At 38.6% G+C, this 24,647-nt stretch overlaps 1 protein-coding gene across 2 annotated transcripts; it reads left to right on the top strand.

Annotated features, from left to right (window-relative positions):
• Window positions 1-1,097: 1,097 nt before the first annotated feature.
• PLG (plasminogen) lies at window positions 1,098-24,647 on the top strand. Of its 2 annotated transcripts, none has more exons than XM_061378738.1 (19): window positions 1,098-1,255; window positions 4,008-4,143; window positions 5,794-5,900; window positions 9,343-9,457; window positions 10,303-10,442; window positions 11,016-11,133; window positions 11,254-11,372; window positions 12,238-12,400; window positions 12,981-13,111; window positions 13,870-14,035; window positions 14,849-15,015; window positions 15,903-16,051; window positions 17,506-17,599; window positions 19,124-19,244; window positions 19,981-20,055; window positions 20,415-20,555; window positions 21,831-21,937; window positions 22,786-22,931; window positions 24,103-24,647. In XM_061378738.1, the coding sequence occupies exons 1-19, from the start codon at window positions 1,207-1,209 to the stop codon at window positions 24,262-24,264; spliced, it is 2,406 nt and encodes an 801-aa protein (XP_061234722.1). In that variant the 5' UTR covers window positions 1,098-1,206; the 3' UTR covers window positions 24,265-24,647. The 2 variants fall into 2 exon arrangements, with proteins under 2 accessions (XP_061234722.1, XP_061234721.1); XM_061378737.1 differs by having other exon boundaries at window positions 11,013-11,133.

The raw sequence follows: 24,647 nt of genomic DNA, 5'->3' as shown, positions 1-24,647 counted from the left end.
CAGATATTTCTCTATTAACAACATGTGGTATTAATAGAAGAAAAATAGCAGGGCTGTAAGCATGATCAACTCTGGATTTTTCACATAACTGCTAATATAGCAACTAATATAGATAGTCTATATATATGTTATACAGAATAATATGTAACGTATCATATAATAGTATGTTAGCAGCTAATCTGGTTCCATATTAGAATGCCTCTCTCACCTGTTTACTCCTGCACCCTTAGCTTTACCCCAAGCCCTCAAGCTGCAGGAGACTGAACTTCATGACCCAGCAGTGCCCATTCAGACCTGTTTTCCTCATCCAATATTCAGCCCCCTCCTGCCTCCAGTGAGTCATCAGCACATTTTATTCAACAAGTTGTTTTGAAGAAACACCAATGACCTAACATGCAAAAGAAGCCATGAAATGGTGCTGCAGTGCAACTTTCTAAAGCAAAGGCCATTTGGGAAATGCAGAGTGAGCTGATGTTGAAATCAGGATAACACATGGATGAGCAAAGTCTGACACCCTCCCTGGATGAGTTTGTGCATGCAGTATGAAGTTAAATGTGTGGTAAGGAAGAACATGAAATAGCTATCTTTAGGTCTTAAGCCTGAACTTCTGCTACTGAACTAAAATTTACTCTAAGTCTTACTCCCAAATAGAAAAAAAAAAAGAATGTAAATCTTAGGTCAAGGAAATGTAGGAAAGAAGGAATTCTTTAATAAAAAGTAAAATTAAACTATTTTACAGAGTTAATATTATCAAGATCTGACAATTGTGCTTACCCTGAGTTTAAATGGAAGTTGGTGCTTATAATACCAGTAGAGGTATTATTAGCTGAAATTACCATTAGGAATATAGTGCCAGGAGAAATTCAAATTCTGCCAGGACCCATGATTTCCAATGATTCCCAACAAAATTATTCGATTCTTTAGCAAGGAAAGGCCTAAAAATTTGAGAGCAAAAATGCCTCACAAAACAAGAGAGTGCCTTCACATTTCCCAGTATCCAGTGCAAATGATTGAATCTGATTTGGTAATCCATCCAATTCAAGGTTGTTTGAATGGCCACACTACGGTAAAGGGGGTCACAGCATGAGAGAATGATTAACTTCATCTACTTGCCTTGTTTGTTTGATGCTGCCTCACTGCAGTGCGAGTCAATAAAACTTTGTGCACCGACACACACAACTTCCAGCACCCGCCAACTGGGCCAAAATGGGGATTAGCAAAGCTGCTTTTCTCTTTCTTTTCTTGCTCAGCTCAGGTAAGAGTTTTGCCTTCTGCTTGGCCAGGTGAGATGGGGGCCACATGCTTGCATTTGGGGAAGGTAGGTCCCCAGATCTCTGTGTCACCACTGGCCTGGACAGTGATGGATTTAGGTCTTCCTGGCCAGAGAGGGTTGCTGTTGTACAAAGTTAGAGCTGTGATTGCTCCAGTGTTGTGTTTGTTAGAGACACCAGAAGAGCAGCAGCCTTGGTGTCTGCATGGGGAGCTAATGGTTCCCTGCAAACATGTCCCATTGACAGCAATGGGGGCATGCTTGGAAAGCAGCCTATCAAAGGTTTCCTACAAAGACATGTCTGTCTCTTATTTCAAGAGCCTTTATCATAGAGTTGTTTCTTTTCACTGTTATTGCCAAGAAGTGTGATCCTTATTTTGATTGGTTTAAAATTTGTAAATGCATTGCTAAGAACAAAATTACAAAGAAAAGGAAAAATTGCTCTACATACTAGTTTCAGGTTTTTTCATATCCACAATCTTAACAGGAAATTTTTAATTCTATGTGATAGGCAGACCCAAATCTGGTCAACAATAGTTTCTGCAGTATTTTTGGTGCTGCAATGCTATTTTTGTTGAGGACAGTACAAATAACTTGTAACACACAAGAACTTTTTGGGGTTACTAGATTGTAACTCTTACAGAAATCTCAAATAAATATTCTCTGTTCTGAAGACTTTAAAATTCAGTGTGCGACGGGCTTCAGATGTCACATCTTTTTTCAGGTCTTTTGTATTATTACACAGGCTGTTGTGACTGCAGTTAAAAATACAGTTGTGAATGTACCAACACATATAACCCCCCAAAACAAAATGCATAAGCATTTTACATGCCCCAGCATAAATAATTCTAGATATTATTTAATGTAAAGAATTGTCATCTTAATTTAAATTCTAGTTTCTAAGCTTTATTTTTGCAGAAAACGAGCCTCATTGAAATCAAATACACTTCTCAAATAAGTAAGAATTTTATATGGTGGAGGAAAACACAGGATTTGGCCTTTTGTCTTCAAGACTCTTTTTGCCTGCAAATCTTTTATCAAATGGCAGAAAATATTTGATTTCTGAATAAGGCAGTAATATATCTTTCAAACACTGAAAAATTCCTTAGACACGGGGAAAATATTAGAAAGAAAATATAAAATGTTTTTATCCAGCATGCATATGTTTTCATTTTGCTCTTAGAGTATTATGCCCTGCCACAGAGTTACAACAGAAAGGGGGGGGAAATATTTTTATGACACAAATCAGTTATGACCCTGTCAATATTTTAAAAATCAAATGCTATAATTATAATGACAATATTATTGTAAAGTGTCAAAACAGAAAAGAATTAACGTTGCATGGAAACTGTATCATAATAGGAATTCTTTACTTGTATTTCTTGTCCTTGTGGAAAGCATCGCAGCATCCCCATGATATTGTTCTAACCTAGTTTAATATTGTCTCTCAAAACTCATTTCTTCTTAATGTCATTTTTGTTTTGAAATAACTAATGAACCCAGCGACTCCTGTGCTTGTCATGTGAAAATTTATTATATACTTTTTCACTTTATCTTTTCTTTTTTTAGCAGCTGTACTTTTCTTTCATGCTGATTTTTGAACTTTCAGCCTTTGGGTTCAAAATCTTCCCTAGTCTACATGCAGGAAAAAAAACCACCAGTAATTTCTCTGGGTTTGAAGTGAAAGAGAGGAAGCATAATTTGACTTTTGTGACTATTTTATCAGTTCTATCTTGTAGGTGCAAAATGATCTTAAAGAAAATACTCAAGTGGAGGCTGAGCTAGCACTCAGGTGATGGAATTTGATTGTACCAGGAGGCATATAAGCCTGCTTCATACCACAGAAGACTGTTACTCAGGAAAGGGAACAGTAGCTGATTTCCTCAACCTGAAAGACATTTCAGTAATGTCCTGTGGAGCCCCTCAGTTACAGGATGTGGGTCTGAGTGGGACAAGGCTGCTTTCTGTCCACCCTGCTGTCACTGAGCTGTGGCTGAGAAAGGAGAATCAGAAAAGCATGAAGAAAGAATAAGTCCTTCTCTTCAGTGTGGCTGTTATGCATGAAGGGGAAAGCCAGTGTCTGGTTCATATCCTGTGCACCTTTTTATTCAGGAACTGGACGAAGCTGGGTATTAAAACAGGCATTATAAATGAAGTTCAATACAGAGTTACTACAAAGACTATACCCTGAAGATGAGCACAGTGATAACCCCAGTGATTGAGGATGGCTTGTTTCTTGCAAAAGCAAGAGCATTTTGAAAAGAGGCAGTTACAGTGTGGCTGATATACCTGAAGTCGTTCTATATGGGTAGATATCAGAAATGGACAATCGTTGTTCCATGTCCTTCTTAAAAGTCCCATTTCTCCACTTTCTCCAAAGTATAGGCAACCAATGTTTTCTTTCTGAAATACCTCACTTTTTTCACTCCTTGGGTCATCATCTCTGTTCCCATCACTTTATATTGTAGGACTGTGCAACTTATAATATGACTTTCAGAATGATACAGAGCATTGTTCAAGCCATTTCTCTGTCCTGCTTTTACACTGGCTTTTCAGTAACGCTACCGTACATACTAGGAAGTGAGTGCTTCCTAGTCATATTTTGTCACCATTAACCCAATTATTCCAGCAGTTAAATGATGATATTACTCAACTAGGTAACAATTTAATGTGAAAGTTTGAAATAAGTCATACCAGCATTTGCACTTTCATCTCTTTCTCTCTTTTTTCCTTTTAGTGCAAGGAAGCATACTAGACAGCTACGTGAAAACAGAAGGAGCTTGGCTGCTTAACCCAAGGAAACAAATTTATAAGACAAATAGTAACGAAGAATGTGCAGAGCAATGTGAAACTGAAACTAAATTTATTTGCAGGTAATTTTCACTGGTCCCCATATATATCTTCCATTGCAGATGATGGAGCAGTCTGCCTTATTTATCAGCAGTCTGAACTTTTGAGGGATTTCTTAGGAGTATGTGTCTGAGGTTTGTTGGAAAAACAGAAGATGTATAGAAACAGAATACCTGGGACATATGAATAAAGACAGCAGAAATAAAAAAACCTAAGAAAATTATGCTGAATTTTTATTGGAAAATATTATGATATCTTGGTGCACAGCTTGGCACACCGAAAACCATCTTGACGTGGTTTTATCAAGATTCTTGCATTCCTTTTGCAATAAAGAGTCATAATTTCTTGGAAATTTAGGACAGCAATAATGGCATCCCTTATGTTCATTGCATTGCCTATTATCTTGCAGGTACATCCATTATTCTGAATTTTGCTAGAATTTGAGCTTATGTAATTTTAATTTACTTTGGGAAACCTTAGCCTCTGCCTCAGGTCTGAGACTACCATCACCTGACACTGAAATAACATCAGGATGTTTTGTCCTTGCTTGCCTAATTAATTATGTGAGATCTATTACAATAAGTAAAGGACAGATGTTGTCTGGCAGGGGAGGACCTAGGGGAAGAAAGGTCAATGTTAGGCAGAGCTTTAAGGTCAGGCCAGCACTGCAACACCTTCACATTAATGCTTCAGTTCAAGTTCAGATTAATACTTCAGACTTGTTATCTTAGCTTAGCAGTGTGTTGGACCATACTTGTTAACTGCACCCCTGCTTATAAATGTAACATTACTGAGGGACTGGGCTTGTACTAGGGGGAGCCGTACCTAGTGTAGTTTTGACTCAGGACAACCAGCACTCCCCAGACAACTCATGGACACGGTTGCCAGTGGTAAGTCCAGGTGTGATCCCTCTCCTTTAGGGAGAGGCTGTGTGAACTTAGAAGTACAGGCACACTGGGACATGACTGTTGGTGGCAAGGCTGCAGAATGGGCTTTGTCAGTATTTGCTTTCCCAATACAGACCTCCCTACTGAATGTTATGTTGCTATTGACCTGGGTTTTTTTTTGCTTCAGAAAAGCCAGCTGTAGAAATTGCTTAGCCTGCCAAGAATCTTTATTAGATGCTGTTGTAAAGGTTATGCCATCTGCTCCAGTTTCACAGACTTACAGACTAGGCACTTGCTGAAAAGACAAATGTAAGCATTTTCCAAAGTGCTTACATTACTTCATGTGTGATGACTCAGAACAGTCACCACAAGGTAATATAAGGTCTTGCTTGTGTGTTTTACCTGTTTCTTGGTAACTGATGAACACTGCAAAATGTCTCACTCATTGAATGACCACTCATTTTTTTAAAATAAGGTCAAGGTCCCTTGTGCATATATCCTCTTCAGCATGTTGTTTGGCATCTCTGACACATTGTAAACCTCCTTTTTTATCCCTTGTCATAATTTGTTCATGTAGCTCTCTTTCAGTCTAAGCTTGGTATGAAGGCTTAGGAGTCAAAGTCATTGCTGAAAATGAGAGATTTGTGAAACAACACTCAATGTTGAGTATCACTGAAGTGTAGTACTTGCTGAAATTATAAGTGAATATTAGAGAAGGTGTTCAGGAAAATACTGCACACATTTGGCTATTGTTTCTTCATTGCTTTCTTTTTTTGATTTCAACAGGGCCTTCTTATTCACCAGTAAAGACCAACAGTGTTTGACACTGGCTGAGAACACCAAAACAGCAGTGCTATTCAGAAGAACAAATGCAGTTCTTTATGAAAAAAGAGGTGTGTCTATGTCCTTTTTATACTATTTCACTGAAATACGTTTTCCAGTGGGACTCACATATGCTATTGTATGAGGGCTAAGCCTTCACTGGGTGAGATGAAGTGGGTAGGTCAGCCCATACCTAATGCCTGGGTTTTGACACATTGCTAATATAGCAGCAGTACCATCTAGAGCACCATATTAGTACTCCAGCAATAACCTAAGGTACTCCAGGTCAATAACCTAAGGCATCTTCCCTATATATGCTGAGGGTACTTATTTTGTTGCACATGCTTTATTTTGGATCACTTTTGTCGTAGATGAGAATTATTTGATTGAAATGTATTTGATCTACTCTTTCTGAAAATAGGAATTCTTTCTCTAAAGAATGGCAACTATGCAATTTTTCATCAGCTCTTAAAAAACTATCACATTATGACAGATGCAGACAAAAAACTGTGTTTTAAGACTATTTCTGAATTAAATAATCAATCAATGAGCTTTTGTTATATGCAGGGAAGAAGGAACGTGATTTATTTTTTATATAATTTAAGTTTCATTGTATTGTTCTCTGACTTCAGTAATACATATGGGAGAAAGAATCTCCTTAATGATCATTGAGATGTAAGATAATGGGGTAATCTTTGAAAAGAATTACTACTGCCTTGTGTTAAATGATTAGTGAGCACTGTCTTTCATCACTTGCTTATTTGTAAGTTAAAAAAAAATATTAATCCATTTGAGAATATTTAGAAATTGGAAACTATACTATCCACCAAGAAGGTGATCTCCTTCAACAAAGAAAAGTGCATCAAAAGGAAAAATGAACCAGGTTCTCAGTTGCTGCATCATGCAAATCATGCAGTGATTTCCATACGCCAGTTCCAACCAAAAGTCAAGAATCACAGTAACTCTACTGTAAATACTCATCAGCATCAGAAAACTGCATCTTTACTTCTCTGTTGACCTGCAGAGACTTGTAGCATAAGATAATGTTATGCGTATGGCACCTGCAAGAAAATTTTATGTAGTAGTTTAATAGCTTTAGCTCAATTTGCAGCTGAGAATCCAAATGAGATTTTGTTCAGACATTGTGGATATAAGGAAAATAGTTTTTCACAGGGAGGGTGGGTAAGCACTACATTGCCCAGACAGGCTGCAGATCCTCCACCCTTGCAGATATTGACTGGACAAAGCCCTAAGTGGCCACGTCCATCTCAAAAGCTGGCTGTGCTTTTTATGGAGTTTTGGGCCAAAGACCACTGAGGGTCCTTTGCAGCCTGAAATTTTCTGAAGCCTTCAGCCAGCTTTCTTTGTGTGTATATATATATATATATATATATATAACTGATACATAATTTCATGTTTTGGACATATTTTTATTACATCCAGAAGCTGGTGGTAATATTCCTGAATCATGATTAAGTAGTGCTAAGAAATCTTCTTAGCAATTCCTATTGTAGAAGGAAAACTGAATGGATCAATTGGCAAGTAGCAAAGTTAACAAATAACTTCCATGTAAATAATCCTTACTGATTTTGCTTTAGTACTGTGATTAGGAGCTAAAATGTGATTCTGGTTTATTTTTGAGGCATCCCTTGGATTTGCTGAGGTTAGAAGCTGGATGAGAGTTCTGCAATATCCAGAGAGGATTTGTTACAGCAGCCTTTTTGGGTCATAGGCATTAGGTTTCTTGAAAGCAGAATGCCCTCAGTAATAGTGAGGACTCTCAAATTATTATTTGTCCCTTTTAGCGGTAGCATCCATTTAAGCAATTTTTACAGAACAGAATAGAAAACACACTTTTTACCTAGTCAGATCACATCACTGTCTCCAGCAGTTGCTGTTGTCCTGATACTTCCAGGAAATTCCTTTCACGTGCCCAGATGCTTTTGCAATACTATTGCGGAAACCAACATATTTTTTTTCAGTTTAATGAGATCTAATTGCTCTTTATCATCGCATTCAAAGAAAAGGATGATAATTGATATAAAATTCACACTTTTAATTATTTTTCTATGGTATGTGCTATAAAAAGGAAAGTTAAACTTCTATAACTTATAGAAAAAAAAGTAATGAGAATTAAAGCTAGCATTTGGGATTTGTTATCCACAAATCTGTTTGTAAATAGTTAACTCAACGGACATGGTTTGAGTTTGAGGATCAAAGTCAGTTATTTGTCATCAGACAGAAAAAAATCTAAAGGTTATATAAACGGTCAAAAGTTTATGCAAACAATAAAGAGTCAGCTCTTGACTGATTCAATGTGCAGTTATTGAGGGGTTTAACGCTAATTTATTGCAAAATTGAGGGATTCAAAAGGCTTTCAGATATATTTTCTAGAGTTAACTTGCCTATATATATATACATTGAAATAAAGATGTTCCTAGAGGTACAACTATAAATCCAGATCTAAACTACCTATCAGTCCACAGAGGAGCTGAATCTTATTTCAGGTTCAAATTTTAGTTCTTTTCAATTTTGACAAGACAGATCTGTGTAAAATGGAATTATTTCCCCAGATTTGTGTTAATCTTCTGCTTGTATGTTAGCTTTGATATTACTTTGATACTGAGAAAAACAGATGCAAAACAGTTTTCACAAGTATCTGATTTGGACACTATTTAAAGACATTGAGACAAGGTAGGTCGCAACTTAAAATAGAGATTGTTTCATTGCAGCTAGGAAAGAGGAATTGGCTGATGAAATTTGTCCTGTGCATAGAGAAATATTAAGTGAGTTTCCTGCTTAGTTTGCCAAGCCAGAGGACACATTGCCTGATAGTGGCTGTCCCTAAACTGAAGGTATAGAAGCTCTGAGGGAACATGCCAAGATCTGATTTCTTTCCACTGTGCCTTGGCAGAGCTGCCCCTTGCAACCCTACTGTCCTCTCGCAGTAACCAACTCTTTGCTGGGAAAACTGTTCAGCCCTCCCAGGAAACCCTTCAAGGCTGCAATGGTGTTGTCGTTGCTCCCTCTGCCTGGGAAAAAAAATAACAACATCGAGCTTTCAGTTCTCATTTAGTTCAATTATTAATAATTTAAAACAGTTTAGTATTTATAAGGCAACTGATACAAACCCCAGGCTTACTCAGTGTTAAAATTCCCCTTGGCTTATATAAAAGCAGGATTTCATTACTAATTCTTTTATTCCTTTATTTCATTAGGGTGTTATTGATTTCCAAAATCTAAGAATATAAAAACGTATATAATATACACCTTCTATTTGATCTGGTGCAGCAGAAAGTCCTTGCTCTACAATATCATTCATTAATTAAATCTCATTTATCACATGGTGAACTTCAACAAAAGAATGTCATCTGCTGTCTATTTTTTACTTCATAAGAAAGTCAAAATATGACCAAATGTATTTAAATATATCAGTATGAAAATGGATTTTGTATGTACTAAAATACAATGGACATGCCATGATACTGATTAATTAAACATATATCATTTCAGTTTATCTTCTGGAATGCAAGGAAGGAAAAGGTGTGGATTACAGAGGAACAGAAGCAAAAACTCAGAAAGGTGTACCATGCCAGAAGTGGGCTGATAATGCCCCCCATAACCCAAAGTAAGGACTTTTCACATATGTTTATATATTTTATAAGTAATTTGCTTGATGTTCGAAGTCTTCTCACAAAACATTTTTCTACACTTATCTAGAATAAGATCATTCTCTGATCTGAGTTGTAACTCAGAGACCTGCAATAGGGATTAAATGATCAATAGGGACATTGTCAGTCTTGGCAGTTGCATTTAAATTTTGTGGTCCTTACATGAGCAAAACCCTAGACAGGGAAGCATTCTGCTGAAATTAGAACTTTCCATTGCTCTCACCAGAGCAAGAATCTCTCTTGGCTAAAGGTATAATATGCAGCGCCTGAGACAGAGGTACACCATTTTATCAGTGAATCTACAGACAGCTGTCAGGGTAGCGTTCCCCATATTCAATGAAAAACATCCAACTGGGTTTATTTAGTAACCTCCTACTGAGAAGGCATACAATTCAGGTTACAGAGGACTTTCACATTACAGCAAGTATCTTCTCATTGCACCTCTCAGGGAACATGACCTAGAGGAGACTTTTCTCTACATGCTACATGGTACATCAGCTGAAGCAAAAATTATTGGAAACTGAGTATGTGGAGTGTTAAAAAAGTAATACTCCAGTATGCTCATATTATGCTTTAATAATCAAGTATTAGACATGACTGGCCTTAGAGGCAGCATATTTTCTGACATCTATAGCTATAGCATGACTAACCCTTCAGCAATGGCACACAGTAGCAATTAGGAGACATCTAATGAACAACATCTACAGAATGGTTCTCAGATAAAGACTTCATTTTTAGAGTCCTCGCCTGAGCAATTGAGACACTTCCCTTATTCCCTAATCCCATTTAAACTCTGTTCCAGTTACACACCTGAAAAATATCCCAATGCTGGACTGGAGGAAAACTACTGCAGAAATCCTGATAATGATGAAAAGGGACCCTGGTGTTACACAACAGATCCTGCTACCAGATTTGATTACTGTAACGTTCCAGAGTGTGAAGGTCAGGATACACATACTGATTTCTTTCCCTTTTTGGAATATAAAGTTATTCGGATATTTTTATTTTTAATTGAGTATTTGTTCCAAAATTGATTTTAGTTCAACCTGAAACTTTCCAAAGACATTTTTAACCCCAACAAGAGAGCTATCAAGAGACCCCCAGAACATCTATACAGTCTTTTTATATTTTCTTAGCTAAAAAATGGCATCTGACTGTATTCACGTATCTTAATCCTAGGATTGAACTAAATGTCAGTTGATAGTGCAAAACTCAATAAAACATGACAGCAGCAAAGCACAGATTTTCAATTATACTTTAATAACTTTAATTTAGCCCGATTAAGAAGTATAGTCTGTAATGTTGACTTGCATTTTTTCATGGAACACTATAAATATAATCAGTTGAAGTTATCTTACCATGAAAAATAAGCTTGTACTTTCCAAAAAAAGCCCTGTCCTTCAGGCCTGTGCTCTAGTAAGGGTCTTGAGCTTCATGTGAGTTGAGTGTTTCTGCACCAGGTCCTTAAGGACTTTCTGTCTCTCTTGTCCTTACTGCACCTTGTTCTTATAGTAGAGTGCATGCACTGCAGTGGAGAAAACTACCACGGAGTAGTTGCAACAACAATGTCTGGGATTGAATGCCAGCGCTGGGACTCACAGCAACCTCACTCACATGGATACCTCCCAGAAAAGTGAGTCAGACTGTGTGACAGGTTGTTTATTGTCAAGGTGGCATGAAGACCACCCTTCCCCAGACAGGACAATTGTTACACACATTATTGACATTTTAAAACAATCATTTTCTTGTTCAGTTTTCCAGAGAAGGATCTGAAGATGAACTATTGCCGTAATCCCGATGGTGAACCTCGGCCCTGGTGTTTCACTACCAGCCCAACTAAACGCTGGGAATATTGCAACATTCCTCGTTGCAGTGAGTCTGGCTTCTAGACTTGTAGATAAAAGGACATGTAGGCAGCTTGGTCCAAAGAGCTAGAACAAATAAAAGAAGTTCCAAAGATGGAAGAAAGAAAAGAGTTCAGACTTCTATCTGAAAGAAAAAAAATTAAATAATCTTGAAATTAACATCTGATCACTCTTCTGAGGCCAGACATTTCTGCCATGATTGTTTCTAATCATTCTGACTGGAGTGCATTTCCCTTGATGTGTTTTACCATGACCAATCATTTCAGTGGTTCTTTCCTCTGATGTCCTCTTTTCATGTCCAACAGTTTCACTCTTCTTGAAAATCTTTTGGCTTTTGTTTTGCTCTTCCAATTAAATTCTCCACTTTCTCAATTTCCTTTTCCTCTGAAGATCTGTCCTGGCCATGATATTTTTCCTTGGGGCTTCTCATTAGATCTCATCCTTGCTGTCCTTAACTCCCACCTACTAGAGTACATCTCTTTCATACCTGCACCTATACCTGTACCTATCACTGATGTGTCTGCCACTTTCACTCCAGTTTTCTTCACAGTATTACCACTTTATCACTTTAGGCTTTGTTCTGATGGAGCTGTAAGTGGTTGTGTTGGCTGAGTTGTATCCTGGCTGCTGTAAAAGGGCAAATGCAAATAATCTTCTGACAGTCTGACTGCTCATGAAGATGTTAAAGTTGAAGAAAGAAAACATCAGATTTTTTAGGTGTTTTCTCTACCTTTTGGGCTTTTCAAACATTCTGGTCTCTAAAATTTAAAGCTGAAAAGCCCACCTAATTATGAAGCACAAAATGGTCTTGCTTTTGTTTCTTACCATGTCTAGAAGGCACTGCTTGATTTCAGTTTCTTTTTCTGTAATAGCAACACCCCCACCGGTTCCCGCACCAGGGCATCAGTGTCTATCAGGAAGAGGAGAAGATTATCAAGGAACAGTATCTGTTACAGAATCAGGAAATACCTGTCAGCACTGGAGTTCTCAATCTCCTCACAGACATGCTCGCACTCCTGAAAACTATCCCTGCAAGTAAGGGAAACCTCTCCATTGTTCAATGTCCATGAGAAGTACCAAGGCACAGAATTTTTCTTCAACTATATTGCAAAGCCCTTTGGTTGCATCAGCATCCATCAGCTGTTGGATTCCATCTTTTCAAATTTTTTGCACATTTCTTTTTATTCACTTCTTCATTCCTGGAAACTAGTGTCTCCCCAGTTCTGACCTTCAAGGTCTTCTTGATTGACTTTCTGCCTTTTCAGTTCACCAGTTCATCCTTTTACTTTATTTTCCTCAGGTGAAGCAATGTGGAGTAAGAAAGTTACAATAATGTGGCTAGATTATTTCACCCTATGCTTCTGCCATGTTGCTCTTGGCATCAAATATGAAATACAAGCTCCTAATTCATCTAGCAATCTAGCAGGTGTCTGGTTTAGCACATCCAAACACCAGTGCATTGCAATTATTCATCTAGTAAATGGCATCACTAAATGACAGCAGAAGTTTCCCATTGGTAAATACAGCAGTAAACCAGACAGGAAGGTACATTCTCCTGTTGTTCATAATCTAGATTGCCATGAGTGACTTTTCTTAGAAAAGTTTCTTGTTTCAGGAACCTAGAGGAAAACTACTGTAGAAATCCTGATGGTGAGAAGATGCCATGGTGTTACACTACCAACAGAACTGCTCGGTGGGAATATTGCACCATCCCCCGCTGTGATGGGACAGAGGCAGAGGCCCCTGGTAAGAACCATAGGAGACATCTGGAAGTGAAGGGTCATCATGGTATATTTGTAAAAATCTTGGGTGCTCAGTTGTATTAGTGCTGTCACTGCCAGTATGGTTATGAATCTGTTGAACTCCTGAGCCTGGTAAGGAACCCAGGGTGAGACGTTCAGTCTGGTGGACAAGTGCAGAAGATTTTAAGTCACCTACTGACCGAGGTAAAGAAGAATTGCAGTAACAGAGGTCTTTTTCTTTTGCCAAGTAGTGATTCCCTCCACTTGTAAATTTTTCAATTCTCCATGGAAAAGTTAACTAGTGTTACATGCCACTCCTGAAAATGGAATTCATAGCAAAACCCAAGATGATTTCAGAGCGCTGAAACAAGACTCAAAAAAAAAAAACCAATCAAAGAAAATTCTCCTTACACAAGGCAGGCTTGTTCACACATGCAACTGTGGCAAAATCACAGCCATTCCCTTAATGTGGAGAAGTTTTGATCCATATGTGAGCTATTTGCATCATTAGATGAAATAAACCCCCATGCAGGACAATAAAGTTGATGTACAAGTGCTTTTAATCTAGCACATCATTAAATTTTTACAAGCATTTTGGAAAGCTTCTTTTTGATCTACAGTATGAGAAGGATTCTGTTACAGAGAGCGTGCTGTGGTTGTTAGTGAAATACTCTGGCTTGTTGTTTTATGTTAGATTTCTAGGCTTATGTGTAAATATCAAATATTAAGATGCAAGGGACTGGTTTCTGTTATTCACTACAGCTGTTGATGTGCCTGAGCAGGCTCAAATTACTGAGGAATGCTATCAAGGCAATGGTGTGACTTACCGTGGCACAGCTTCTTTCACTCTCACGGGAAAGAAATGTCAAGCCTGGAGCTCAATGTCACCGCACCGACACAATAAAACAGCAGAACAGTTCCCAAATGCGTATGTGTGTTTCCCATTTCCATGTTTCATCAGATGAGTATTCATGAACTCGTTTTGATTTGCAGCACCTTTCATTACAATGATTTAATGCTGGGAAGGGAGCATACTTGATAAAAATAATCTCTTCTTCTCTTTTTAATATGGAAATATTTTCTATTAACCTCATCTTGAAACAAGCCACAGTTGTCACTATTATGCTTTAGACTAATTAATTGTGTATTTCTACCTTGTTTTTAAAGGAATTAAGAGTTATAAATTTTCCCTTATACTGAAATGAACTGTGTCTATACATGAGCTTATTCATGAGTTCAAGTCTTTGCTTCCTGTTCTGCAGTTCATTAGAGCTTTGAGGAAATAATGGGTTATTTTCTTAATCCTAATATTAACTATTTATTTACTTAAAAAAAACCTGTTTCTTCTTAAAAGCTGCTAGTGGTGGACTTGGCAGTCCTGGTGTAATGGGTTGGACTTGATGATCTTGGAGGTCTTTTCCTACCTTGTCGATTTTATGATTCTATGAATGTATTTGAAAAAGTGAAAGTAATTACATCTTTAATATACATATGCGCATTCATTTATATGGATTTGTAAACAGTATTCTACTATAAGCATTAATCACTGAATAAGTATTTGATATATTTCAATATTCTGCCTATGTTTCTTCATTACTTTATGCTGAAAAAAGGATTTCTGTCGCATACTGTATGTGACACATGGTAGTGCTAACTGTGTAACACACCTGCTTTCTAAAATGTTCTTTTAGGTTCTCAGAGAAGTGGCATAGATAGGAATATAATATGCTTACATTTGTAGGGACCTGAGGCAGAACTATTGCAGAAACCCAGATGCCGATAGCCGCCCATGGTGCTACACCACCGACCCCAGGGTGAGATGGGAGTATTGCGATCTAAAGAAGTGTGATGACCATGTATCAGTGACTTTACCAAAACCTCCTCAGGCAACCCTGGAGCAAAATCCTGGTGAGACTGCTTTCAGCTTCCCCCAGAAATGCTCATAACCAGCAACCTGGTTTTTATGTAATTGGCATCAAGAATTTAATGAAGATGAAACACAAGAAACTCTAGATAATTAGAAATTTAATATAATACTGTACCCACTCTCTTCATTTTCTGAACTTTCTTGTAGAATTTTATAGCAGGGTGTTTTTAAACTAGTCTCACATCTTTCATCTGCTACATCTGGCAATATTGGAAACACAAGAAAACAGATGGCTTGTAGTCTCCACACTGCTGTGGGAGGGCTACTAGCAATGACAACAAATGCAGAGGTGATGGCATTTTGCTGGCGACTATTCCAAAATAGTCTTTTCCTGGGCCATGCATACATATTTCCCACCAGAGAACAGCTGGCTCTTTTAATTCAGTTCAGATGCAAGTTTGTTATGCAGTAGAAGGTTAGAGATCTTCAATTTTTCCTTTTTTGCTATAACATGTTCTTTGGGTTAGAAGGTTAATTCTGCCTGAACATGTATTACTGCTTTTTACCTAGTATAAAATATGGCTTTGAACAGATAGCAGTGTCTGTAAGGAAAAGACTTTATGAGCACATGGTCTTTGTGGTCCTTGCTTCTAGAGTCAGAGGTGTGAACTGAATCTAAGATTCTTTGATTTCTGACTTTCAAAACAAAATGCTTAAATTACAAAGAAATGAAAATGCGATTGTTAGCCATCATTTGTCACTATGTTGTTCTTCTTTCCTTGTATACATAGTTGTTCTTCTTTCCTTGCATACATAGTAAGTCCTGGTAGTGTTTTTTCACATTTATTTTTGCTTCATCACCATCAAGTATGGATGTGGTTCATTAGCTCACATCTAGCAATCATAACCTTTTCCTTTTTCTTCACAGATTGCATTTATGGTGATGGTAAAGACTATCGTGGCACAGTGGCAAAAACTGCAAGGGGTAGAACTTGCCAAGAGTGGAGTTCTCAGAAACCTCATAGCCATGACTATTTCACTCCCATGACTCATCCAGGAGCAGGCCTGGATAAAAACGTAAGCAGATGTTCATTTAATACTTGTTGTCCTTTGAGCTTTGTCTGTCATCTCCATGGTCCCTCAGCACGAATTTCGTGACAGCTCTTTGTAAATTATTATCCTTAGCTGAACTCAAGAACCTGATCATGGTAGTTCTTGTTGACATGAACAGTCGGTACTTCTGTGGGACAGACAGAAGCTTTGTTGAACATTTCTGCACCCTAGACAAGGGGCTTCAGATAGGCACTTTCTTCATCTTACTACTGAGGACTAACTGAAGTTGGTCCGTGGGCAACATCTCTGCTATCTCTGCCAGAAGGAGCACTTGGGGTCATAGGTTTCAGTAGTAACAGTGGGTGAAATGGGTAGGAATCCAACATTCAGTGCAAGTTCCTTGAGATATATAGCTGATGGATTGCAGCCCCCATCCTCTACTAATTCACCCTCCAGCCCTCCAGCTTCTGTTGCAGTCTACCATACAAGTTTATACATGCACCTGACACATCCTGTAAGTCATGTGCCATCTCTAACCTTCATCTGCGTAGTCCCAACACAGGTACTCATCACTGGTTCTCTAGACTTTTAACATCCCATACACAACACTTGCATGGTTTATAGCAAGCTCTGTATGTAATATAAAGAACTTGTTTGATGCTGCCAGTTTGAACTATGTTTTTCTTCAGGTAAATGATTTTAGAGCTTGCTTTAGTCAATCCTCTGATGGCATCACATACCCTGTACTCAATTAAAGCTCAGACTGGGGAACCTGCTTCCAAAAAACTGCCTGTTGTAACTTCTTGGTTCACACATTTGTCAGGACCTCTTGGGAAAGGAAACAAATATTTTCTCCTTTTTCCTAAGACATGGGTTATATTTCAGAATAAGGAAAGGAACCAGAAAAATACCTGGTAGCATGCAGTTGTGTGGGGTGTCTGTGCTGAGCAGAGACTGGTCAATGTGGCCAGTAAGACAGAGAGAGATTCAGCTAACCAGGCAACCCATGTCAGGGAAAGCACTGCACCCCTGCCTCTGGGACTCATAAGCATCATTAAGTTATGCAAGAGAAGCTTACACAATACCCATGCAACCAGAGTGGGTGTGAAAAGACCTCAGGGCTGACCCTGCTGCTCCTACTATCTGCTCTGGAAGCAGGAGTAGACAGTTTAGTACCTTAGAAAATCCCATCCTAGATCAAGATCTCTTATTATTTGAGAGCTCAGAGGCCCAAGCTTGCACTAGTGAAGCTTACAAGGTGAAGACAGTTGAAAAGGTTCCATTTTTATTATCTTTCTCTAAACTTACAAAGCAAATAGAAAAATGAAACAAATTTTCACAAAAGGAACTGGAAATCACTTATCAGAAAGGAAGTAAAAAAATATTTCCAAAATTTAATGTAATTTTATTTTTAAGCATATATTGGTAGGCTTTTTTGTCCCCTGGTTAATAGCTGGTGGTTTTATTCTTTGTTACAGTATTGCAGGAATCCTGATGGAGATGTGAATGGGCCTTGGTGCTACACAACAGACCCAAGAAAAGCCTGGGAGTACTGTGACATTCCCAAGTGCCGTAATTATTCTTTTAAAGACTATTGTCTCCCTTTTCTGTAACTTTTTATGACAAATGGAGGACATTCAGTGAAAGTAATTGAAACAATAGCTTTAGATGGGAAATTAAGGCTGTGGGGAAGTGGCGCTCAAAATGTGTGTCTGAAGTCTTAAGAATGGTGCTGATTCCTTTGGAAGCCCCAGACACCAGATGTACCTGGAGCCCAATGAAGCTCACAAAGGTTTTGCCATGTGTTTCAAGTTGGGGCTGTTCCTGTGGAGATTGCCCATACTCCTGCCTGGTCACCTGGCATAACAACCTTGTTCAGCATGTGGCTGAACGAGGAATGCTCTTATCCCAGCAAAATTTTTTGCTACCCCTGCTCATGTAGCTCCATTTCAGTCCTGGATGCAAAACAGATTTCCAGTCCTCTGATGCTGTACCATAGCAGATATCTGAAAAGTGCATCTGGGCCAAAACATTTAACCAAATGCCTTTGTCTTTGTTACTAGTAATCAAGCCATTCAGTACTCTGAATGAGGTGGTGCAATGAATTATGTTGCATTTTACAACATTTACAATGATCTCATGTCCATCAACAACAAAAACTATGCAAGGAAGAGAGTAGTTCCCATTCAAAAAAAGGGCGACTTTCTTGGAGCTCTATTCTCTCAGCTGTGAGCAGCAGAAAATGTGCTCTGATGAAAACCCAAAACTGAAGCGAACAAGAAAAAGAAGGATGCTCTATAACATGCACATACTGTAACTGTAAAAATCCTACTGCATTGAAAGTGTTGGTCTGGGACCTTAGGGTTAAAAGATGGCATTTTCATGTGGTTATTGTATTCAATTTGAAGATCCCCATTTATTATAAAATTAATACTTTTTTTCCAGATATTCAGCTAAATAATAGAGGAAACGTGGGTTTTGTCTTCAGTTTCATTAGTTAGTTCCTTTTGAGACAATAAATTCTAAATTCTTTGTTGATAAGAGTCAGTTTCCCAAGGCTAAATAAGAGTTACCTGGTCTTAATAACCCAGAGACATCTGAAATACCAGAAGATCCTGAGATAAAAGCAGACAAAATTTTGTTCCACACAGACAGCGGCTGAATTTCATGTGCTGTACCACCAAGATTCATTTAAAACAAGCTGCCAGTGCAGGTTTTGCATTGCTGGTACCTGTAAGAGTCCATTTAAAGAAGTTGGAAGAATTTATTTTTTCTTTCTCTCCGTTTCCTTCTCCTCCCTCTTCTATTTTTTTCTTTTTTTGCTGTCTGACTGTGGATTTACTCACGTGTGATTTGCTGACCACTAAGAAGGTTATGTGAGAAAAAAATTGCCAGGCACACTTAAGTATTCCAGATGAAGGTAGCCTTATAAAATATAGGTGGTGCATGGTATATAATTGCCTGAAGTGAATCAAAAGCTGAAGTGAGAAACGTAACAGGTTCATGTTCTAGTTTTCTGAGTTCACAGTGAGTGTATAATGAAAACACTAAAGCTCCTTATAGTGATTTGTTTTGTTTTGTTTTCTTATCCTGTAGCTCCTGCCCAGTATGAGTGTGGAAAATCCAAGTTCAGACCAAAGCTGTGTGCTCAAAGGATTGTTGCTGGGTGTATTTCACATCCACACTCCTGGCCCTGGCAAATCAGTCTCCGGACAAGGTATGGCCATTCCTCATTACATCAGACTTTGCACACAAGGAAACTTTGCCTGTCATAGGATGTTATAGTGTGTGTTTGCAGCATTCTAAACTTGGTATTAATTTTAAAATAGCTCAAGGCTATATTATGTATGCTAGCCATAAAGAAGGTCATTTAGACAACCAAGAATGCTCTGGTTTGAGATAAATACCTATAGAATCATTACAACTGCTATTTTCAATAAAAGACAGAATGATTTTAAATCTGCCACTATATTCTCTGTTAAAGTCAGTATCCTATGAGTAGAAGCAACAGTTTGAAGTATGGCTAGTACAGATCCTGATCAGTTCTTCCACATAAGTGTTAAATCTTACTGCAAAGTTATTAACAAAACTAAGAATCAAGGCCAGTTGCAGAGCTTTCTGATTATGATCACAACCAGGTAGAAGTCAGAATCTCTAACATGGTATACATCACTGCACATAATGTTTTCCAGGAATAGAAATACTGGTCAAGAGCAAAGATCTAAGTGTCTTCATACAGGGTCTTACAAAAACCATCCACACAACACTACCATCACTGTAATAAATATTGTTCAGGAAAATCTGTTTCTTAATGAAAATGTTTAATAAACATTTAGATTGTTCGTTTAATTTGTAAAGGCATACATGTTAGAAGGATTACCTCATGAACTGTAGTAGAATTAATGCCCCACCTTAAACCAATGCCTTTTTTATTACTTTTTTCTCTATTCCAGTTTTGGCCTGCATTTCTGTGGAGGAACTCTGATAGACCCTCAGTGGGTTCTTACTGCTGCTCACTGCTTAGAAAAGTAAGTATCTGTTATAGCCTTCACCAGCATTTTTTTATACCAGGTAGAAAATCAAAGGAAAACAAAATGGAATCAATAACTAATCTGAGCTGTCTCTCAACTCAGTTTACAACAGTTGAAAACTGAGGCAAGTTTAGTCATCATTCATTAAAGCAGAGTTTTGACTGAAGAAACAGAGACATAGTGACAACTTCTGCCAACTTTATTTCAGGTGCCATAATAGGGATTAAGAAATTAAGTTTGTGCCAAAGATGGATTTTTTTCCTGGCTTTGCCAGAGCAAGGTACCAAATAACCTGTGAGTGGTGCATGTCTTGGGTGCGTTTTTGTCAGCTCACCATGTGCGATCATTTCCAATAGGTCCTCAAGGCCATCTGCATATAAAGTATACCTTGGATTACACAGAGAAAGAGCATTGGAGGCATCAGTACAAAAACGAGATGTTGAGAAATTATTCAAGGAGCCACACAGGGCAGATGTTGCTCTGCTAAAATTGAGCAGGTACTCTTTCACCTGAAGCGTTCCTTCATTCTGAGGGGACAAGTTGACTAAATAGTGGTTGCTGGTGTTATGGAAATGTGTGTTTCTGTACACACTGTGTTCAGTCAGTGATTTAAGACCCTCTCTTTTTTCCCTTTCTACAGAAGTTCCAGTGGAAAATCAGGTGATTCAGCTGCAGGTCTTCAGAAAGGGAAAAGGCTGTCTTGGGAGGGGAGGAGGGCTAGGGACAGTGACCCAGGCTGGCAAAGCATTGGGTGCCGTATGCTGAGAGGTGAAGCAGTGGTAGCAGAGTAGCACAGGTTAATGCCTAGAGGAGCTTTCAGGCTGTGTTTCTACATGTTTTTACCTTGATAAGGTAATGAGGATTGAAAGCTGAAATATTAGCATGATATCACACTATATGGTTTCCGTGCTGTGGTGGGAACATTTCCTCCAGCAAGTCTGTCTAGTGTGCAGGCAAATAGAATGCACATTTGATGCAATACCCAGTATGTCACTTCTTATATCTGTTTCCATTCATCTGAGACTCTTGCTGGGGCAATGTGCAATAAAAATAAATGCTTCTATACAGCTACAAGCAGATGTGAATATACAGTGCTTGTGCTTTGATTTCTGTGGCTGCAATGCAGGTCCAAAACAGATGCAGGATAACAACTAATGTGTCTTATTAATTGAGCCTAGCCTTAGCTGCATACAAAGGCAAGTCAGACTGACTTGGGTTTTGTTATGTGCTAAGTGTCCAATTTGAAAGTGATTGATAGTCAGACTGGATGCAGATAGAGCAAACTGATACTTATGTGTTAAATACCACTAATTCATACCACTAAGTAGTTTTGTGATTAGGTGGTGTTGGCTATGAATTAGCCAAAGTCATTTAGGTTAGTAATTTTAGTATCACAAGCCTTTAACTGTTCTCCATTTCAGTCTTTCTGAAGGATTAGAGCCTAAAACAAAAGCAGTTTTGTGCACCAGGAGAAAAATCTTATCTGGCAAATGCTCCATCCCTGGCAGTGTTCAAGGCCAGGATGGACAGACCCTTGGGCAACATGGTCTATGGTGAGGTGTCCCTGCCCATGGCAGGGGTGTTGGAACTAGATGATCTTAAGGTCCTTTCTGACCCAAACCATTCTGTGATTCTATGATTCTATGGAGCTCAGGATTTCAAGGAAAAAAGGCTGACTGTATATAAAATCTTTTTGGTAGCTTAAAGGTCGTATCAGGGAGAAATATGCTAACGATTGTTTCTGCATGAGTCTCTTTGTTTGTTTCTTTCAGCCCAGCAATTATTAACGATCATGTAATCCCAGTTTGTTTGCCTAAAGAAAATGCTGTATTAGGAGGAAGAGAGGAGTGCTACGTGACAGGCTGGGGAGATACAAAGGGTGAGACAGTATTAACACATCTGAAAGCCCTGTGTTTGGAGATTGATACATACTTGTATCCAAACCTCCCTTCACAAGCTTTCATGCATACATATTTCATCAAAATTCATCAGATACTGCCATTCTTTCCACTGTCTCTTTCTGGTAGATATTCCCAGATCTTTCTGAGCTATGTAAACTGAACCCCCCTGAACAATAGTAAAGGAGGAGTATCAGACATAAGAACCTGCTAACTCTTTATCTCTCAGTCCACTCTGCTTTTTCCCCAAGTGGGCTTTTACAGTCAGATGGAAAGGTTTTCTAGACATAGTCTATTTCTTAATCACATGAAGGTAAGCTTGCTTATTCTCTTGAATGATTTTTTTCTCTCAACCAGCCTGGTTCACATCTCACACAAATAAACATAACTTTCATTTTCAAACCTCTCACTCTGTCTTGGTTGATAAGGGCATCAGTACCTTCTCTACCTCCTTGTTTCTGCCCAACGCATTACTTCAAACCTCCCTTCTTCCACAGAGAAATAAACTCAGATACAGAGAAATAAAATAGTTTGCTAGTGACTCCCACAGATATCAATGGATACAGGATACATATGGATGTAGTGTGGGAGCAGGAAGGTCGATGAGTGCAGCACAGATTTTGATGGATGATAGAGGGTGACAAGTACCATTATACTGATAATGTTTACTAATTTTGCTATACTGCTATATTATGGGTAAAAAGTATATGCACAATGCATAAACACTATGCTTATTTTACTGCTTATCCATATCTTGGTGTTTGTTTTGTGTAGATGTTCATTTAACTTTGTCATGTATTGTGATTCAGATTTGTTTTTATTTGCAAAGGAACTGGTGGTGATGGCTACTTAAAGGAAACCGGCTTCCCTGTGATCGAGAATAAAATATGCAATCGCCCTGAATTTTTGAATGGTAGAGTCAAAAAACACGAGCTCTGTGCTGGTAATATTCATGGTGGCACAGATAGCTGCCAGGTAAGAAAGTCTGTGAGCACATCAGAGTTCATTGTGAGCACATTCAAATCAAATAGTGCTTTGCTTTCTGGGATTTAGAGGCTCAGAACTGGACTTCAGATGTTGCTACACCATGTGGCATATAAGCTGGAAAATGCAAGTAGACAAGTAGGTTCTGCTCTTCTCTTTCTCCCCTTGTCTGCTGCTCAGAAGTGGAGCAGATCATTTTTCAGATAAGTCTGAACTACAGAGCACATGGTAATACATGGCTGCCTGAGCCAAGTGTATTGAAGCCAACTTAGAGTGACTAAAAATCTGTTTTTTTCTTTTTCCAAGAGCACTTTGCTTGCCTCAGTTAGACTAGCTCTAATGTCCAACATAGGTCAGTTAACAACATCTCAATCAGGAGTCAAGGAACAATGCACTAGACCATGACATACAGACAGATACCAAGGGCCAAAGAACTACTAACTTTCAAGTGCCAGTGCCGGTGCCTGTGAAAATCACACTGGATGAGGCAAAATGAATGCTGGACTTGGCTTTTGCTGAAAAGGAGGAATATGGTTGGAAATACCTTATCTCACAAGTGTGGCATGAAGGCTTTCTTCAGAATTCTAGGATTTGAAATTGAGTTCTTCAGTTTCTTTAAATGAAAGGGCTTAGAAAACTTAACATATTGAATCAAGACGGAAACTTTCCTCCTGCAATACTAGAGATGACTCTATAAAGAAGTGCGAAAACAGCAGGCTGCCTTCCCCAGCCAACAGGTCAACGTCATTGTCCCAGCATAGCACAGCTACCCTATGCACAAGCACTGTGGCAGGCAAGATGCACTCATGTGTTAAATTGCATGGCTTGAAGGCATGCATTCACTTGGTCTTGGATCATCTAGTAACAACAGGAAACTGTGAACACCTCAGAGAAGAGACTGAGGGAGGAAATGCAGTCTTAAGTTACCAAGGGCAACAAGACTCCTTCCCACCAAACCTTGTCTCTACAAAACTAAAAGTAATACCTGGGTGGGAGGAAGAGATGACGTTACAGAAGTGTACAACATGCATAGAGGGCTCTTCTCTAGCTCGAGTTCCAGTGTTTTCTTATAACTTGTGCAGTCCTCACATATGAGAAGTACTTCTGTCTCTGTGCCTCCTGTCTGTCCATGAAGGAATCATCCTCTTCTTTCTATGTTTAGGGGGACAGTGGAGGACCTCTAGTCTGCCTGGACCAAGATAAATTTGTCCAGCATGGAGTCACCTCTTGGGGCCTTGGCTGTGCTCAACCCATGAAACCTGGTGTTTACGTTCGAGTTTCCACTTATATTCCTTGGATTAAGAGTGTAATGGAAAGCAATTGATCCTGGGTATGGACTTCCCTCTCCTGGAAAGCAGCATGCACGTTAGACATACAAGATCCCAAGTGCAATATTAAAGCTACAATCATTCATAAGAAAGTAAAATAAATATGATCACCCATTTTAAATTGTTATAAATTAAGTTATTGCCAAGAAACCCAACTGGCAGTGTGTTACCCTCTTGCTATATATTCTATGGTTTGCTATGCTTGATGATAGACTTACCCACCTCTGATACAGGTGTCCAAAATACCAACCTCACCTGTAGCTAGACATCTGCATTTCAATCTTCTGTTAGGCTCTACAACAACCTTTTCCTCTAAGGCTGACTTTCCCAAGATGTTGTGCTTCCAACAAATGAAGAAAGGAGCATACTTCTCATTTTC

Source organism: Neopsephotus bourkii, unplaced genomic scaffold (assembly GCF_033783945.1).
Source record: "Neopsephotus bourkii isolate Nb327-2 ecotype Australia unplaced genomic scaffold, CSIRO-AGI_Nbou_v1 NB_1767, whole genome shotgun sequence".
In the NCBI taxonomy this organism is placed as follows: domain Eukaryota; kingdom Metazoa; phylum Chordata; class Aves; order Psittaciformes; family Psittacidae; genus Neopsephotus; species Neopsephotus bourkii.
This window is presented reverse-complemented; position numbering and strand designations above follow the sequence as displayed.

Excerpts from the sequence above, each read along its gene's own strand:
- PLG (XM_061378737.1), top strand. The coding sequence starts at position 1,207 with ATGGGGATTAGCAAAGCTGCTTTTCTCTTTCTTTTCTTGCTCAGCTCA. Across the intron at positions 11,373-12,237 it reads TTGCAACATTCCTCGTTGCA|CAACACCCCCACCGGTTCCC; the intron begins GTGAGTCTGGCT and ends TTTCTGTAATAG. Across the intron at positions 12,401-12,980 it reads CCTGAAAACTATCCCTGCAA|GAACCTAGAGGAAAACTACT; the intron begins GTAAGGGAAACC and ends TTCTTGTTTCAG.